We start from the raw sequence: 18222 nt of genomic DNA on the forward strand, positions 1-18222 counted from the left end.
AAAATGAAGATTTTAAAAATTTTTTTAAAAATAAAGAGTTGATTTAAAAAAAAAAAGGAAAAGAAAAAAATTCAAAAAAATTCGAAAGAATTTCGAGAAAACAAAAAAAGGTAAAAGATTCTATTTTTTATTTAAATATTTGTTTGTTTTCACTTTACCTATAAAATGAGGGTATAATAATCAGTTACCACTTAATAAAACCTATTTTAGTGTTTTTTTTCTTCTTGTGTGCTATTTTATGATAAAATATTAAGTTGTCGTATTTTTGCTTAATGATTATTTTGAGATGTTCCTTATATTTGCTGGTAAACTTCATTGGTACAAGAATATTTTAGTCTTTTTGATACTTATTAATATAATTTAACTGTCATTTATCAACTAGTAGAGATAGTAATTATGAACATGGACTGTGGGCATGACCCGTAAATGACTGGCGCGAAACGGTATTGGACGAAGTTTTCTAGACCGCAGATTTATGGGCTTTTCGGAATGGGTCTTTGCAAGACTGGATCTTTTGCGGGATGGACCGAAACGGATCGTGCGGGATTACAAGACCCGTATTTTTTTTTCATTTCTTGTTTTACTTAAAAAACAAGAAGAAGAGTGAGAAGAAGGCGATTTGTGTGACTTATCTCGAGAAAATGTAAGGAGTTCTGGCGTTGATGATTCGAGCTTTGGTGATGATGATTCAAACTCCATCAATAACAACTCCATTTCCGGCTATGACGGTTCGAGCTTTGGCGGTGTTTTGGTTTGGTTTTCTCTTTTTTATTTAATTTGGGATTAGTAGTTTTGATTTGGTATTTGATTTTATTTAATTTTTGGATTCAACAAACTAAAGCATTGGTTATGAGTTATGAGTTATAAGCTAATAAATACCTTCTGTAGTTATCTTTATTTGATATGTTAATATGTTTTGGACATGACAAAAGTAACTACAACTATTGTTTTGAATAAAAAAAAAACAAATCAATGGCTGATGACTCATATCTAGTTAAATCTGACAATTTGAATCATAATGCAAAGTGGCCTGAAATGTTTTGGAGTGGGTTGAAGCGTTCTGCTGCTACACATGTCCCGTGTACCGACCGCAAAAGCTTATTATACATATAGCAGGACGGGTTTGTGTCATTTTGAAAACGGCAGTCCGTGCGGACCTAACCCGCTGTGACCCGATTGAAGAAAATCCTGCTGCGGTCCGGGACGAGACAATCTATTTGCCATCTCTATCAACTAGCCTTCTATTATAATAAAATCCCCTATATATTAATCCTGGAACATTGCAACATTGTTTGGTAGCCACATGTCATTATGAGAATTATTCTGAGAATTGTTAGGGAAATAAGTTGGTCCATCTACACATATATTATAGTTTCTATTAAATAACTATTAAATAATTTATTAATATACAAAAGAATATTCTTTATTGTTTCATTAAATAAAAGCTACGGAACTTCCTAATATGATTGACATATATATCACCATTAATGATTATGAATAATAAAGATTTGATAATAATTTTTTATCCTCTATACTTTTCGTTTAATTTTATTTGTTAAAATAAATTAAACAATCACATTAAGCATATAATAAAAAAATTACATTTTTTCTTATATGTTGTATTTCGAATTTTTTAAAACGATTATAAATTACTAAAAATGGTACAAGCCTCACATTGAAAATTTTGTGATCAATGGTAACTTTTTTTCAGTTCAGCCTATCGTTTTTAATGGGTCTTGAACATTTTTTAATGATTAACTAATTAAATCACGTACATAAAAAAAGTGTTTTGGTTTAAAAATTGTTGCATACCCAAAATCAGTATGAACCATCGTCACTTTCATTTAAAATTTGGTTACAATAAAAAATATATGGTTGGGAAAAAATCCGAATCCAAATAACCGAACCAAATCCAATCTAGAAAATAGTATAGAACTTTAATCAATTTGGTTAGATATCTGAACATGTTTAAAATTTTTGTATCTAAAAACCAGAACCGAACCCGATTCGGACCAAAATATTTTGGGTATCCGAGTATATTCGAACCAAATTTATATACTTAAATATATTATTTAAAAAATTAATATCTAAAAGAAATATACAAAATACTTAAGATGTTTTTAAATTGTCCAAAATATTTAGAAATATATAAAAATAGTAAAAATTATATATTTAAAATAACTAAACATTACTCAAAATACCAAAATACTGAAAATATCTATTCATTTTCTATCCAAATATTTAAGTTAAACCAATTTTTATGTTAAATTTAAGTATTTTGGTATACATTATTCAAATTTATATGTAACATATTATTTTTATTTTTATGTTTTGAGAAATTTAAAGTATATATGAACTTTAAGTTTTTAAAAAATTAAATGAGTTATCTGAATCTAAGACCAAACTGAACATATAAAGATTCGAACCAAATTTGCAAAGATCCAAACCGAACCTAACCAAACCAAATGATACCTACCTACATGTCATCCCTAATCAAATGTAAAAAAAATTATTGATAACAAAAAAAATGTATTATTTATTTAGATACAACATATTTAAAAAAAGTTCACTCCGTGCAAGGCGCGGGTTATCATCTAGTAGAGTCATACATCTTATGCTGTATTTCAAACAGAATAGTCCTACGACCCAAAAAAAAAAATAGACGGGATCCGATCCCCATCTTTTGCAAAATGAATAGGCTAGGGAAAGAGGAATATGAGTAAATGGGCCTAGTACAGGCCTAAACTAAAATGAAGACCCAACGAGAAGGATAGTTACGGCCCAGAAAAGGTCGAGAGAGAGTCTCTATAAAGACCAAAAATTTCGAAAACAAAATATCTTCATAGCGCCTCTCGAAAAACCTAGCGCAGCAGTGGCGATGGACGAATCCACGAACAAAGTAATTCCTCTTCTTCGCTTTCTCAATGAAATGGTTAATTATTCTTCTTCTTCTTCGTAGGATTGTTTCTGATTAAGATCGATTGTAACAACAACGTAGGGTGGTCTGGAATCGAAGGGTAGTGATGCAGAGATTCCAAAACGCAGGAGGTTCGTTTCTCTTTTTTCTGAAATTTTGTATCTGTAATTATTAGATAAGATAGATTGATAGATCATAAATGACCGGTGATTAATTATTTAAAATTCTTTTTGCAACAGCTTTGGTGTAAGGCCCGGGGGATATCGGTCCAGGATGTACAAAGTAATTATTCTTATCAATCGCTTCCAAATTAGTTGTTTCTCTGATTACATCTTCTTATTTACTTTTAGGTTCCGGAATTGAACGATAGTTACGCAGGGAGCAGGTTCGTCTCTTTTCCTCCTAGATTATTTGTATATCTAATTAGATAGAGAGATCATTAATTCGGTAATTAATTAATTAATATCCTTTGCAAATATATAGCATTATTAGGAGGATGGTGGTCAAGGGATACGACACGTCCCCTCCTACTCATAGGGTGGATGTGGAAGAGGCTCTGAGGAAACACTTCGCATCACGTGGAATAAAGTTAATACATGCTTATGTTCCCGTAGACTACGAAACTCTTACCCTCTGCAGGTAAGGTTATTCGATCACTATGCTGCTGCTGCTGCTGCTGCTGCTTAGTCTATAATAATCTCTCTTTTTTTTTTTTTACAGTTACGGCTTTATCTATGTTTATGAAGAATATGAAGCAGAAGCGTTGAAGCTTGAGGGAAGTGACATGGGAGAAGGGCGTATTTTAGAAATTACGTCTTACCCTTTTGAAGACAATCACCTTGACCATGTCTTTCCTCCTACCAATCCCTCTGACGATATCCAACAGCGCACGTAAATTGATTCTTTTTTTTCAATGGAGAATTAATTGTTACCGTGTTTGATAATATGATCTCTCTCTCCTGCTATAGGTTGAAAATTACAGGAGTTGATACTTCCCTTGATAAGGATGATATCGAGAAGATGCTACTTGAGTTTATCCCTGACCCTGAATCCGGTATTATCACTGTCTCTAACGGGTGAGTGTTTTCTTCCTCCCACCAAGTTTGCTGGTTAATTTTTTATCACTTGCTAACTAAAGCCACCCCCTTGTTTGAGTCTTTTTTTTTTGCAGCTCAGTTCTCCTTGCTATCTCTGGACTAGATACTATGGACAAGGCTCTGAAACTTAGCGGAACTTCTGTACGCGGCTCTAAAATTGCAGTCACTAAGGTCCTCCCAGAAAAATTGGTGAGGTGTGGCTTATCTCACGCTGGTACGTTACCTTTTATTCGTTTCTTTTTTTTCTTTCTTTCTTTGAGAAACAAAAGATTCATTGCGTCTCTTTGTTTGTTTGTTTCAGCTAGGTTCGCTTTGGGTAAGAAAGAAGCTTAAACCTGTTCCATGTGAGGAGAATTCAGAAGATGATCAAGACTACGGATTAGAAATGCTCCCTCTCTCTAAAAAAATAAATGCTCTCTCTCTCTCTCTCTCTCTCTCCCGTGTTATTAACTACTACTTGTCATGTTATGTTTTGTTATGATAATCTGTTTGCCATCTCTATCAACTAGTCTTCTATTATAATAAAATAGAATCATACATATTTTATGCTGTATTTCAAACACAATAGTCCTAGGACCAAAAAAAAAGAAAAAAGATGGGATCCGATCCAGGGGAATCGGCCAATTCATACATCAACAGAGGACCGCGGTCCCGATCAATACATACACTACATACCTGTGATAAAACATACATCAACTCACGTTTTTTTTTTTAATTTCATACATCAACTCTTACTTTTCGGTTAATTCATACATTGACCGTCTTACCGTTAGTCAACCTATGACGATATTTTATTTGGACTTACCGGATGCTGACGTGGCTTTTACATTTTATTTAATTAATAAAATAAAAATAAAAATCTACTTACATCTACGGTTGAGGGGCCTCGAACCCGGGTTCGGCCTAACCTGAACCACTCACTAAACCACTGTGCCAAACAAATATATTGGTAAAGTTATCTATTGTGTCTTACTTATATATATGGTATGTTCATATATTTCTAATTATCTAGAATTAGCTTCACAAAATATATATAAATTCTAAGAATTGTGGTTAATTGCCTTTAGTTGTTGTTATTGTGATTTTTTTTTTTCAAAATAAAAATTTTGAAAATCAAAAAAGTTTTCTTCAAAATTTACAAATAAAATATAAATAAAATTTGAAAATAAATTTCCAAAAATTATTATATAATTTTGAATTTGAAAACATAGAATTCAAAACTATTAAATAAATATTTTTATTATTTATTTAAATAATATTTAAATTTAACTTATGTTATAAAAATTTTGAATTTGAAAACATAGAATTCAAAACTATTAAATAAATATTTTTTTATTTATTTAAAATAATTATTTAAATTTAACTTATGTTATAAATTTGAATTTGAAAACATAGAATTCAAAACTATTAAATAATATTTTTTATTTTTATTATTTATTTAAATAATTATTTATATTTATAGAATTATATTTATTTAAATTATTTATGTTTAATTTAATATATAAAAAGTTTGAATTTGAAAACATAGAATTCAAAACTATTGATTTTTTTATTATTTACTTAAATAATTATTTAAATTACTTTATATTTGATTTATAAATAATTATTTATATTTATAGAATTAAATTTATTTAAATAATTATTTATATTAATAATAAATATTTTAATGTTTTCAAATTCAAACTTCTTATAATATAAATTAAATATAAATAATTATTTAAATAAATAATAAAAATATTTATTTAATAGTTTTGAATTCTATGTTTTCAAATTCAAAATTTTATAATAATTTTTGAAAATTTATTTTCAAATGTTTTATATTTTATTTGTAAATTTTGAAAAAACTTTTTTGATTTTCAAATTTTTATTTTGAAAAAACAAAATCACAATAACAACAATTAAGGCAATTAATCACAATTCTTATAATTTATATATACATATATTGTGAAGCTAATTCTAGATAATTAGAAATATATGAACAAAAAATATATATAGGTAAGATACAATAGATAACTGTATCAATATATTTGTGTGGCACAGTGGTTTAGTGAGTGGTTCAAATCAGGCCGAATCTGAGTTAGATTCCCCCCAACATCAGATTTAGGTCTATTTTTATTTTTCATTTAATTAATTAAATAAAATGTAAAAGCTATGTCAGCATTCGTTAAGTCCACATAAGACACCGTTATAGTTTGACTAACGGTAAGACGGTCAATGTATGAATTAACCGAAAAGTAAGAGTTGATGTATGAAATTTAAAAAAATTGTGAGTTGATGTATGTTTTAGCACATGTATGTAGTGTATGTACTGATCGGGACCGCGGTTCTCTGTTGATGCATGAATTGACCGATTTCCCATCCGATCCACATCTTTTGCAAAAAGAATATGCTAAGGAAAGAGGAATATGAGTAAATGGGCCTAGTACAGGCCTAAACTAAAATGAAAACCCAACGAGAAGGATAGTTACAGCCCAAAAAGGTCGAGAGAGAGAGTCTCTATAAAGACTAGATTTTTGAAAACAAAATATCTTCATCGCCCGCCTCTCGAAAAACCTAGCGCAGCAATGGCCATGGACGAATCCACGAACAAAGTAATTCCTCTTCTTCGCTTTCTCTCAATGAAATTGTTAATTCGTAGGATTGTTTCTGATTAAGATCGATTGTAACAACAACGTAGGGTGGTCTGGAATCGAAGGGTAGTGATGCAGAGATTCCAAAACGCAGGAGGTTCGTTTCTCTTTTTTTCTGAGATTTTTGTCTGTAAATTAGATATAAGTTCAATAAATGGTGGTGATTAATTATTTAAATTCTTTTGCAACAGCATTCATGAGATAAGGCTCGGGGGATATTGTTCCAAGATGAAAGTAATTATTCTTATCAATCTCTTTCGAAATTAGTTGTTTCTTGATACCTGATTACATGTTATTTACTTTTTAGTTTCCCAAATTGGGCGACGATAGTTACGCAGGGAGCAGGTTCGTCTCTTTTCCTCCTAGATTATTTGTATTATATGATATCTAATTAGATAGAGAGATCATTAATTCGGTATTTAATTAATTAATATCCTTTGCAATATATATATGTAGCATTATTAGGAGGATGGTGGTCAAGGGATACGACACGTCCCCTCCTACTCCTAGGGAGGATGTGGAAGAGGCTCTGAGAAAACACTTCGCATCACGTGGAATAACGTTAATACATGCTGATGTTCCCGTAGACTTCGACACTCGCGCCCTCTGCAGGTAGGTTATTTGTCTGATCACTATGCTGCTGCTGCTGCTGCTTAGTCTATAATAATCTCTTTTTTTTTTTTACAGTTACGGCTTTATCTATGTTTATGAAGAATATGAAGCAGAAGCGTTGAAGCTTGAGGGAAGTGACATGGGAGAAGGGCGTATTTTAGAAGTTACGTCTTACCCTTTTGAAGACCATCACCTTGACCATGTCTTTCCTCCTACCAATCCCTCTGACGATATGCTACAGCGCACGTATATTGGATTCTTTTTTTTCTTATTTATTAATGGAGAATTAATTGTATCCGTGTGTGTCATAATATGATCTCTCTCTCTCTCTCTCTCTCTCTCTCTCTCTCTCCCCTGCTGTATAGGTTGAAAATTACAGGATTTGATCCTTCCCTTGATGACGATGATGTCGATAAGATGCTACTTGAGTTCTTACCTGACTCCGGTGTTATGACTTCCTCTAACGGGTGAGTGTTTTCTTCGTCCCACCAAGTTTGCTGGTTAATTTTTATCACTTGCTAACAACAGCCACCCTTGTTTGAGTTTTTGCAGCTCAGCTCTCGTTGTTATCTTTGGACTAGATAATATGGTCAAGGCTCTGAAATTTAGCGGAACTTCTGTACGAGGCTCTAAAATTTCAGTCAAAACGGTCCTCCCAATAAAATTGGTGAGGTGTGGCTTATCTAGCGCTGGTACGTTACCTTTTATTCTTTTCTTTTTTTTCTTTTTCTTTGAGAAACAAAAGATTCATTGCGTCTCTTTGTTTGTTTGTTTCAGCTAGGTTCGCTTTGGGTAAGAAAGAAGCTTAAACCTGTTCTATGTGAGGAGAATTCAGAAGATGATCAAGACTACGGATTAGAAATGCTCCCTCTCTCTAAAAAATAAAATGCTCTCTCTCTCTCCCGTGTTATTAACTACTACTTGTCATTTTATGTTTTGTCTGGATTTTACATGTTATGTTTATTTTCTTGTGTGCTTGAGTTTTATGATAAAACATTGTAAAAACAATATGACAAACTTGGTTGTCCAATCAAGTTTTTAGTAACTTAAAAAGACTTAAGCTTAATATCTATGTTTCCACAAAATGCAATATTGATCCAAGGCCTCGGTTCCCCCTTGTCCACCGTAACCGTTGATCATGGTTTTGTTTTCCATATTATCAAGTCTCTTTTCCAAATCTATGTATAGCTCTATTGGCAAACGCAGCTTCCAACAATTAAGTTGCACTTTCACAATTCGTTTTGTAATCCTTTTGAAGGTTTCTAAAGTCCTTGAGAGGCTTTGCTCTTCAATGCTCTATGTTGTTCTTACAACCTTCTTCGCAACAATATCATCCCTCGCAGTGACTCTGGACCCTTTGGAATTGCGAACCATTACCCCCACATCTGCATCTAATCATAAGACAGAGGCAGCTTAGTCAACGGTGAAGCTACTATCAGCTAGTGTATGCAATCAGGTTCAGTGTGTTCATATCTGTTTCTTGTGAAGACTCATTACGAAAGGAGGAGAGTTTCTTCCAACGGGATCACAGGTGAGACTTGAATAATGTTGATTCTTGTTTTTTGTTTGGGAGCTGGAAAGATGTGAGATAAGTAGCATGTTATCTTTTCTTATGAATATATGTTGCCAAGACTGGTGTGGAGGAGGATTATCATTTGAAGACAACATATGTTGAGAGATTCTTAGTCATTACATCCTTTCTTTTTCTTGTCTTCACTTGCAAACTTATACAGCTCGTTTAGGTTATCTTATATTTTAATGTTTTTGACTAAAACATCTTTAGATGACTTTTGTCAAAATGTTTAATGTGCATGTCTAAATCTTCCACACTTAGTCTGCACTTCTCCCAATTTTCACTGATGTTTCAAGCAAGTTGCTGGACTAGGCATAAAAAGAGATGTACATTTAGAATGACTAAACAATGTACATGAAAATCTTGTATATATTGGCATGTGTTTACTCTTGTGCCATATGTGCAAACTCTTTTTAAATGCCATTTTAACTCTCTTTAAATGCTTACTTCAGCAACAACTAAAGTTTGTGCTGAAGCCCCATCAGCATTGCTATGAATCACCAAACTCAAGGAAGATGATCTGTTGTTTTCTCTGTACAAGTTGTTGGAACATAGCCTGCACTGTTCAGTAAACTATGAGACCGGCCATAGAAGAGATAGATCATGCTTCCAACAAGCAGCCATATCAAGACCCTGATCCATGTCCCAACTCTGCCATTACAAATACCAACAGTGTTTTAGAAAGATCCAATTTGGATTCACACATACTCATGATGGCCAATATCAAACTCACTCACCCAATGTTGATGATCAAGTAGGTGTTGATCAAAACGCAGAGAACAGGAAGATATGGAACGAATGGGCAGAGAAACCCTGAAATTGGATAAAATAGAGTTAAGCACGCAGCAACTCTAAAGAAACTGAGGCACCAACCCAAGCTTGCAGCATCTTATATTCAACTAGACTTCTCTCTTTTTTCTGTGCTGCATGAATAGGAAACAAAAGGCATAAGCCTCAGATCTTACCTCCTTGGTGTCCAAAGTTGTGCCTTTCATCATCCTCATCGATGCAACCAAGAGTAATCAAACTGCCAAGTAAGATGGCTGCACTGACACCACACATTGTGAACCGAGGAAAACTGTCAAGGTTAAGAAGAAAACTCATTAGAGGATATAAACCAGACAACACAACACTGTTAAAAGTGTTTCACAAAGAGGGGTGGTGGATTTCTAGTAGAGTTTGACACGTAATAGCAGTGATATAGTTCAAGCGATCCACCTCAACAATGAAGACTCAGCTAGACAGACATAAGGTATCAGATGATGAACCAACCTTGGAAGACGCTCAGCAGAAGCTGCTGAAGAAAGGCCTAAGACACCTATGCACACAAGAACTATACTCCAGGCAGCAATTTTTCTTCTCTTTCCAAAGTACTTTTCATCTGTTCAATGAAAAAAATTAACAAATGCAGATGAAAGACAGTAAAGATTAGCACATTTTATTACAGTCTCATCTTAATAACATATACAAAAAGGTAACCAACCACATGAATTAGCGCATTCTAGTACCTCGAGCTGTTTCAACGCCGAGTAGAGGAGAATCAGATGATTCTATAGCATCCACAAGAAAACGTTCAGTTTGCAGCCTATTTTCATCGGTATCAGTCCAAGTTTGAGAGGAGGATGGTAGGGGAACACCATATGGTGGTACATATCTGAGAACTAGCACACAGACTGCTACAGCAGTGAAAGCCATCAGCGTACCTACACTAACCTGATGAATGAATACCGATGTGAGTTACAAAGAGAAAAGATCTTTTATCATAATAAAATTGAATTTCAACTCAAAATCAATACTCTACTATTCATTAAATAGAACTAAGTCCTCAAAATCAAACACTATACTAATCAATGAGACATCTACTTTCAATTTGCCACTAGTTGTAGGTAAGAATACTTCCACACTGAGACATGGCAGGCAAAGATCAGCTTACCATCTCAGACAACTGTGAAACATCCATGAAAAATGCCAGGGAAGCGGCCAGCACACCAATGACTATTGTGTTTTTCACCGGTACTTGAGTCCGTGGGTCAATTTCAGCAAAGAAAGCTGGCAGCAATCCGTCCCGAGCCATTGCCATGAAGATCCTCGGCTGATAGATGAAAGAAATCACAAAGCACTATCAAAATTACATGTGTGCATTACCATGAACCACATGAACCCTAGCATTGGCAAAGTTTGAACTTGAACTTCTTAGAACAATAAGAATTGGTTAGTACCTGAGCCAGAAGCGAACCCAACAAACTAGCGCACAGAGCAGTTATTGCTCCAGTAGTTAAGATGTACCTGAAAAAAAAAGGAAGTAGTATGTCTGTTATATTCACTCTCATGAAGTTGAGAGATTGGAGTCTAATGAGATGTATCACGCTTACGCTGCCCATTGCATTCCACTGTCTCCAAATGCTGAGGAGATAGGAGTATCAGGATCCAAGGTATAGTATGGGACCAATCCAACAATAACTACTGATAAAAGCATATATAAAATGCAGCATATCAGTAATGCAATCCCAATGCCCAATGGAAGATCCCTCTGAGGATTTTTAACCTGTTGTGGCAAATACCAAAAAGTTTAATAGCTTCAGATAAAAAAATTGCAGAATTATGGAAGAAAAAGTTCGCAAAACTAAGACCAAACATCCTCTTATTACACAACTAGTGAGTTCTACTGTATACCTCTTCAGCTGTGCTAGTAACTGTATCAAATCCAATGTATGAGAAGAATACTACAGCAGCTCCTGCGAGTATCCCATTTAATCCAAAAGGAAAATACCTGTAAAGACAAGAACCAAAAATATTGACTCTTTAAAATGATTATTTGACACAAAACTAAAGCTCCAATGGAAGAGTAAGAAGAATAGGCTAGCATTACCCACTGGAAAGATCATATCCAACCCAACCAGTCTTGAAAGCTGTATATCCACCAACTAGTATGATGAAAACCAAGGTGCAAACATTCACTGATGTTACAATTGCTTGTACTAATGAGCTCTGTCAAGACCAAAAAAAAAACGGCACCAATACTGTTAAAACGATCTAATAGTCCTGAAATGAATTTCATTACAAAGTTTTGAAATGAAGGTACCTCCTTTATCCCAAAGCATAGTAGGATTGTAACAACCATAATCAACAGTGCTGCACATGGATCAACCACAATACCAAGTCCGGGTATGGTTTGTCTAGCTAAGAAGACAGGAAGTTTGTCTAACCCTCCAAAAAAAGATGCCTAAAGCAAAAAAACATCAATCAGAATTAAATCGACAAGAAAACATTTAACTCAAAGGGAATTACCAAATTTGGAGATATGCCACGTGCAATAGCCGATCCACCAATAGTATAATCCAACACCAGTGCCCAACCAACCAACCAAGCAATCCTATGAAACAACAACAACAACAAGAGAGTCTCAGCTTTAAGCATATTGTTCTACCATAAGAATCAATTCCATACCCTTCTCCAAGGCATATGTATGCATAGTGATAAGCACTCCCAGCAGAAGGACAACGAGAAGCAAGCTCAGCGTAACAGCACGCGGAGAGAGCAGCTGCTACACCAGCGATGAAGAAGGAAACAGCAAGAGCAGGTCCTGTGTGTTCCCTAGCTACTGTCCCCACGAGAATATACACTCCTGCTCCTATTGTTGTTCCAACTCCTTTTGAAAAAAAAAAAATTAAAGGAAGACAATCAAACAAAACACAAATGCTAGTTGGTTCCACAAAGTTAGGATCTGTGCCTCTCATACCAATAGCTACAAGATCAACGGCTGTTAGTTTCTTGGCAAGCTGATGATGATGATGTCCATGGTCGTTTTTGGGATGAACAGAATCAACTTGTTTCCTTCTTACAAGACTATTGAAACCCCATGAACACTTGCTTGAACCACCGTTCTCGTTCATGTCAGCACAAAAAGGATTTGGTTTTCCAACAAAAGTTAAATCCTTTACCTCCTTGAAAGATGTGTCAATCCAGATGAGCCGGAGATAACTTCGAGAGGCGTGCACGATTCTAACTTTTGAGAAAAAAGGTTTAAGAAAACAAAGATTCCTGATGATGTCAGATATTTTTTTTCTAATGGTTTAAATCCAAAGATATTCTCTTCTTGTTTAGTCTCTTTGTTTTTGTTGTCAAAACAAAGATTCTTTGTTTTGATTGAATCTTAACCTAACTAGGATGATGGGCCAGTTGTTAGTATCTAATCTAGGAAGATATCTGCTATATATAGATAGCAAGTTTTGTGAATGTTATTTTTTCTTTAAAATTAGATTTTTTTTTTAAATCTTTAGATTGTTTTTGTAGATTTTGAGTTAAATATAAACTAAATACAGCCATATATGATTCTTAACTCAGTTTTTTAATTGATAATGAATGAGTGTTTGCGTCACGGAGAGAGGACTCGTCGTCGGTGGCAATGACATGTCCGAAATTAATCGCCTTTTTTCGAATAAAAATTTCTCAAGACAGATGCTTCTGATGAGAGTTTGAACGGTCGTGTAATAAAGTCACCAACTTTAAACAATTGTCCTGGCAGGAAAAAAAAAAATTTTCTTTTTCTCATTGGGCTTTGGAGAATGGAGAAACAGTCGCTACCGAAGAAGAAGCCTCGTCGTCATCTCGGAGAATCTCAGTCCATCGTTCCTCCGGTCACCGATAATCACTTTCTCCGATGCGCCGACTTGATCCTCCCGTGGCTAGACCCTCGAGAGCTCGCCTCCGTCTCTCAAACCTGCAAAGCCCTATCCTTTATCTCCAGATCCCTCACTCTCCTTCGATCCCTCGACGCCGCACGTTCCCTCGAGCCCCTCCCCGTCCCCTTTCTCAACACCGTCGACTCCAAACGCTACGCCGACTTCCTCTACACGCCTTTCCAGATTCCCGCCACCTCCTCTCCTCCGCGCCAGTGGTGGGGAGGAGTTAGCGATGCTCAAATTAGGTCAGTTTCAGATTCTGTCTCGGTGAGTGATGATAGCTCATCAAAGTCGAGAACTTGTGTTGATTCGGTGAACGGACGATTTGGTGTGAGTCTAGTGGATAGTGATAGTATGTATGGATGCGAGTGCGTGAGATGCGAGGAAGGATACTGCGAGTGCTTAGCAGGCACTGAGGAGGAGATAGCTAATGAATGTGGATCGGGTTGTGGATGCGGGTTGGATTGTCCAAACCGGGTCACTCAAAAAGGGATCTCGGTTCGTCTGAAGGTTGTAAGAGACGAGAAGAAAGGTTGGTGCTTGTGCTCTGATCAGCTCATCAAGAAAGGCCAATTCATCTGCGAATACGCAGGTGAGCTGTTGACAACAGCTGAAGCACGCAGACGTCAAACCATCTACGACAAACTCAGGTCGTCAACGGAGCGATCCTTCTCTTCGGCTCTTCTAGTCATACGCGAGCACTTACCTTCAGGGCAAGCTTGCTTGAGATTAAACATCGACGCCACGGGTATAGGGAACGTTGCTAGGTTCATTAACCATTCTTGCGACGGGGGAAACCTCTCAACTGTATTACTGAGAAGCGCGGGGGCTTTGCTTCCTCGCCTCTGTTTCTTTGCAGCGAGGGATGTAGTTGCTGGTGAGGAGTTGAGTTTCAGTTACGGAGATGTACGTCTCGCTCCCTCCGGGGACAACGAGTTGAGTTGCTCTTGTGGTAGTTCCTGCTGTTTTGGAACATTGCCTTCTGAGAACACCTGATCTTATGTTTATGTCTAAATTCAACGATACATTTTGACAAATTATTGGTTCTTGAGTAAGTACTAATGTACTCTATTAACAGCTTTGATCATTGGTAGCAAAAACAGAGTAATTTTTTGAAAACAAGAAACTATGATTTGTCTAATAGAAGATATTAGATGGGAGTTAGGTTCCTCTACATAGGGTAGTGAAGAAGAACTCACAACGGACCAACAACACAAAAACTCATTGTCTCCTCTACCTCTCATGCTCTTCATATCCTGCAATTTACAGCCACACACACAAAACACAATAAGAAATCTCAGATCAAGAAACTCATTATTTAGTCTCAACTCTCGTATTTAAAACTATTACCTGAATCTCGGGGTGATTCGAGTGTTGTTATGTGTAAACGAGAGGAAGCTGCAGGAGAAGGGGAGGCCCGAATGCTTGGGGGGTTGCTGTTTTGTAGCCAACCTTCTTGGACTTGGGAAGCGAACTGAAGATTCCACAGGACATCTTCAATGGATGGACGTTCTAGAGGGTCTTTGTGGAGACATCTTACACATATCTCCATCACTGTCTTCAGTGACTGGTCTGAACATGTTCTGTGTACCGTTGGATCCACCATGCTCCTACGCGCTCCATCATCCGCTGAGATGCTTGCTTGTAACTAATGGGAAAAAGAATACATTTGTTTTTAAGTAGATGATTGCGATTAAGTTTCTAGCTTATATTACATACAATGGTGTTACCTGCTCTTTTAGGACATCGACTTGACCCTTTCCTCTCAGTGGTCTTCCCACTATAAGTTCAAGCAAGATCACTCCAAAGTCATAGATATCTACTTTATCTTCGTCTTTGATGCTGATAAGAAGACACAGAGGATTAAACTATTTAAGTTGGTTCAAGATAAAGAAACCGAAAAGACAAGAAGAGTTTACACACCTTGGAGTGCCTTTTCTTGATACAACTTGCCCCACCTTATAAAGGAAAGCAAAACAGATTCAACAAAAGGATTCAAGAAACAAACAAGACACAGACTTGAACATCATTTACCTTTCCAAGACCTTCCACAAGTAAAGGAAGGTTATAGCTACTGATTTTAGCAGCGAGGTTACTGTCTAGCAAAACGTCTGTTATTCTCAGGTTGTTGTCATAAACACCAGGCACTATACCAGTATGCAAGAACTGGATCCCTTTTGCTGCACCAATCGCTACGCTTATGCGTTGTTCCCAAGTAAGCAACCTTCCCATATGCCCATCTAAACAAAGAACAGTGAAGTTAGAAAAAACATATAATAATAATTGATCATGTTCTCAAGACATCATGCTTTAATATCATACCAGAGATCCAGCTCCTGAGTTCACCATTTGGGACATACTCAAAGACGAAGAACATTCTGCTGACTGTTGAATCATCCAAGTAGCACTCAAAACAGTGCCCTAGCACACTGACCAAATGACGGTGCCTCAGCTTAGCAATGAGCTCAATGTGATGCATCAGGTTCTGAGTGCTGCAGCTTTTCTTCATTTTCAAACATCTAATTGCCACAAATGATCCATCCTTCAACCTCCCTCTATAAATCTGAACATAAAAAGCCAAAGATGAGAAAACCACACTTTCAGAACTTGGAAACAGAAGACAACTTGAAGCTTTTTAACCTGTCCTTGAGAACCTTCACCCATGAAAGCAGAGGACTCAAAGTTATTTGTTGCATACTCAAGTTCTTCCAGTGAGAATGTCCTGTAAGCTGGAAGACCAAGCGCTCCTAGCTTCATTGTTTGAGAGATATACCCTTTCGCAAGTAACCAATAAAACTCAATACGTGAAATGTGTGACAATAATATGAAATTATATTTTCTTACTTGCATCTGAGAGTAGTTTTGATGTGTATCCCATTGAAGCATTCTCTTTGATCAATCTTGGAGAAGCTTTAGTTTCTTCCCTCTTAGCATTAATCCTCCTACGAACTACAAACACTGCACCAGCGAGGAGAATCAACCCTAGGATGCCTGCGGTTACACCTAAAGCAATACCTAACTTGGAAGCTGATCTGTTCCTCCTCTGTGGTAAGATCCCAACAGCAAGAGCTTCATTGCTACAGAATGAAACTGGACGCTGGTCTTCATTTGCATTAGCTAGACAGTTACCTGCATATACAACATCTCTGCTAGCTCTGGAGCTCGGTTTAAGACAATCAGGCAAGCTTCCCGTAAGAAGATTTGATGAGAGATCAACAGACATCAGCTGTGAGTTGCAAGAGAGATTTGTCGAAAGCCGCCCGGTGAGTTTGTTGTGTGAAATGTTCAAGTAGGTTATGGCAGGGAGAGAGATCAAGGAAGTAGGAAAAGGACCAACGAATGTGTTGAATGAAAGATCCAAATGCTGAAGCTGATACAAAGAGCTCACTTCTTGGGATGATACTGCAGACCTAAACATGTTCTTGCTGAGTATAAGAGTAACCAGCTTGTGACTTAACCGAGGAAACATCGGTCCAAAGGAGTTTGATTCAAGATCAAGCACTTGAAGGTTTGTCAAACGGCTTAGATCAGGTAAACCTCCACTAAACCGGTTATTAGCTAGAGAAAGAACTCTAAGACCTGACAAGGTACTCAGTGAAGAAGGCAATGAGCCGTTGAAAGCATTATTTCTGAAGCTCAACACAGCTAAACTCGGTAAAGAACCAATCCAATCCGGTACAAGACCAGAAAACATGTTCTCATCGAGTATAAGCGTCTGAAGGCTACCAAGCGACGAGAGTTCATGCGGAATAGTTCCAAAGAGGAAGTTAGAACTCACATTGAGAATCTCTAATGAAGATAAACGGTTGATTTTCTCAGGTAACCGACCCCATAAACCGAGGGACACAAGTGTGAGGACTTTAACATCAGGGAGCTTAGCAAGAGTAGTGAAAAAAGAGTCTATTGAGAAACTCTTTGGTAACATATGACCTCTTCTGTCTCCTGTGATGTGAAGCTGCGTTACGCTATCTTCGTAGCAGACAACGGTTAGGGAGGAGTTTGGCTCGGAGTTGCAGAAATCTGTAAAGTTGTTCCAGCTGGTTAAGACTTTGGGGTAGTAGAGAAGCTGCTGAAGCCTCAAGAGGGTTTGAGATTGAGATGATTGAAGCTGTGTTGATCCATCAATGGAGGCTAAAAGCAGAACCAGAAGCAATAAAGGCAAGCCACAAATGTGTTTCTCCATAGCCACACACAAGACCATAATACTTGAGGAAAGATAATCACATAGGCATCATTATTATCATCAACACCTGCATAGAGAGACACATTAACTTTCTTGAACCACATTTATAGAAAAAAGTACTGAAAAACAGAGAAAAAGTTGTATAGTTTTTTGCATGTAAAATCCTGAGAAACAGGAAGAGAACTCACCACCTGGTTTAGAGATTCTTCTCCTCCTCAAGACACCTAGCAGAAATAAGAAATGCTGGAAAATTTTGAGCCCTAAGAGTTTAGTTTTGGAAGTTATTTTTTTTCAGTTTTATCAAAAACTAAAAGGTGAATGAATGAGAGATGAGAGAACAGATGGTTTACTTTGAGATGAAGAAATACCTCTGCAAACTTATCAAGGAACTGCAAAACGAATATTGATTTTTTTTTTACTTTTTTATAAGAGAAAAGTAGCAACTTAGATTTATAGGAGAGATTGTGAAAAGTTCCCAAGAAAATTCCTCAAGGAGCTTTAAAAATAATCAAGATTCCTTCACGAGTG

The 18222-nt window shown here is 36.2% G+C and overlaps 6 protein-coding genes across 14 annotated transcripts in view; 3 read left to right on the top strand and 3 right to left on the bottom strand.

Moving 5' to 3' along the window:
* Positions 1-18015, bottom strand: part of LOC130495028 (probable inactive leucine-rich repeat receptor-like protein kinase At3g03770) — a 25652-nt gene extending 7637 nt beyond the window's left edge. Inside the window, exon 1 of the mRNA XM_056985943.1 lies at positions 17883-18015. The gene's annotated coding sequence lies outside the window, so the exon portion shown is untranslated. The remainder of the gene's footprint in view (positions 1-17882) is intronic.
* On the top strand, positions 2830-4561 carry LOC108837205 (uncharacterized). The gene is made up of 9 exons (XM_018610270.2): positions 2830-2899; positions 2999-3048; positions 3157-3199; positions 3268-3302; positions 3401-3556; positions 3638-3808; positions 3886-3993; positions 4089-4228; positions 4316-4561. Exons 1-9 carry the CDS (start codon positions 2879-2881, stop codon positions 4345-4347), a joined length of 756 nt encoding a protein of 251 aa, XP_018465772.1. The 5' UTR covers positions 2830-2878; the 3' UTR covers positions 4348-4561.
* LOC108860939 (uncharacterized) lies at positions 6559-8234 on the top strand. The gene is made up of 9 exons (XM_056985951.1): positions 6559-6605; positions 6692-6741; positions 6836-6878; positions 6952-6989; positions 7101-7256; positions 7332-7502; positions 7622-7723; positions 7809-7948; positions 8034-8234. Exons 1-9 carry the CDS (start codon positions 6579-6581, stop codon positions 8063-8065), a joined length of 759 nt encoding a protein of 252 aa, XP_056841931.1. The 5' UTR covers positions 6559-6578; the 3' UTR covers positions 8066-8234.
* LOC108861951 (cationic amino acid transporter 4, vacuolar) lies at positions 9141-13003 on the bottom strand. Its single transcript, XM_018635950.2, has 14 exons — positions 12569-13003; positions 12277-12478; positions 12118-12202; positions 11912-12052; positions 11699-11817; positions 11503-11599; positions 11202-11374; positions 11049-11115; positions 10763-10921; positions 10338-10542; positions 10102-10210; positions 9795-9907; positions 9567-9642; positions 9141-9480 (listed from the first exon to the last, which is right to left on the bottom strand). Exons 1-14 carry the CDS (start codon positions 12720-12722, stop codon positions 9336-9338), a joined length of 1845 nt encoding a protein of 614 aa, XP_018491452.1. The 5' UTR covers positions 12723-13003; the 3' UTR covers positions 9141-9335.
* LOC108861953 (histone-lysine N-methyltransferase SUVR3) lies at positions 13192-14595 on the top strand. Its single transcript, XM_056985949.1, has one exon. It carries the CDS (start codon positions 13395-13397, stop codon positions 14505-14507), a length of 1113 nt encoding a protein of 370 aa, XP_056841929.1. The 5' UTR covers positions 13192-13394; the 3' UTR covers positions 14508-14595.
* On the bottom strand, positions 14564-18198 carry LOC108861950 (probable inactive leucine-rich repeat receptor-like protein kinase At3g03770). Of its 9 annotated transcripts, none has more exons than XM_056985941.1 (9): positions 18063-18198; positions 17886-17937; positions 16356-17761; positions 16152-16285; positions 15834-16074; positions 15546-15751; positions 15435-15469; positions 15242-15353; positions 14564-15159 (listed from the first exon to the last, which is right to left on the bottom strand). In XM_056985941.1, the coding sequence occupies exons 3-9, from the start codon at positions 17710-17712 to the stop codon at positions 14836-14838; spliced, it is 2409 nt and encodes an 802-aa protein (XP_056841921.1). In that variant the 5' UTR covers positions 17713-17761; positions 17886-17937; positions 18063-18198; the 3' UTR covers positions 14564-14835. The 9 variants fall into 9 exon arrangements, with proteins under 9 accessions (XP_056841921.1, XP_056841917.1, XP_056841920.1 ...); XM_056985937.1 differs by having other exon boundaries at positions 17883-17937; XM_056985940.1 differs by having other exon boundaries at positions 17886-17954; positions 18063-18192.
* Between the last annotated feature and the right edge of the window lie 24 nt (positions 18199-18222).

The sequence above is a fragment of the Raphanus sativus genome, chromosome 5, assembly GCF_000801105.2.
Source record: "Raphanus sativus cultivar WK10039 chromosome 5, ASM80110v3, whole genome shotgun sequence".
In the NCBI taxonomy this organism is placed as follows: Eukaryota; Viridiplantae; Streptophyta; class Magnoliopsida; order Brassicales; family Brassicaceae; genus Raphanus; species Raphanus sativus.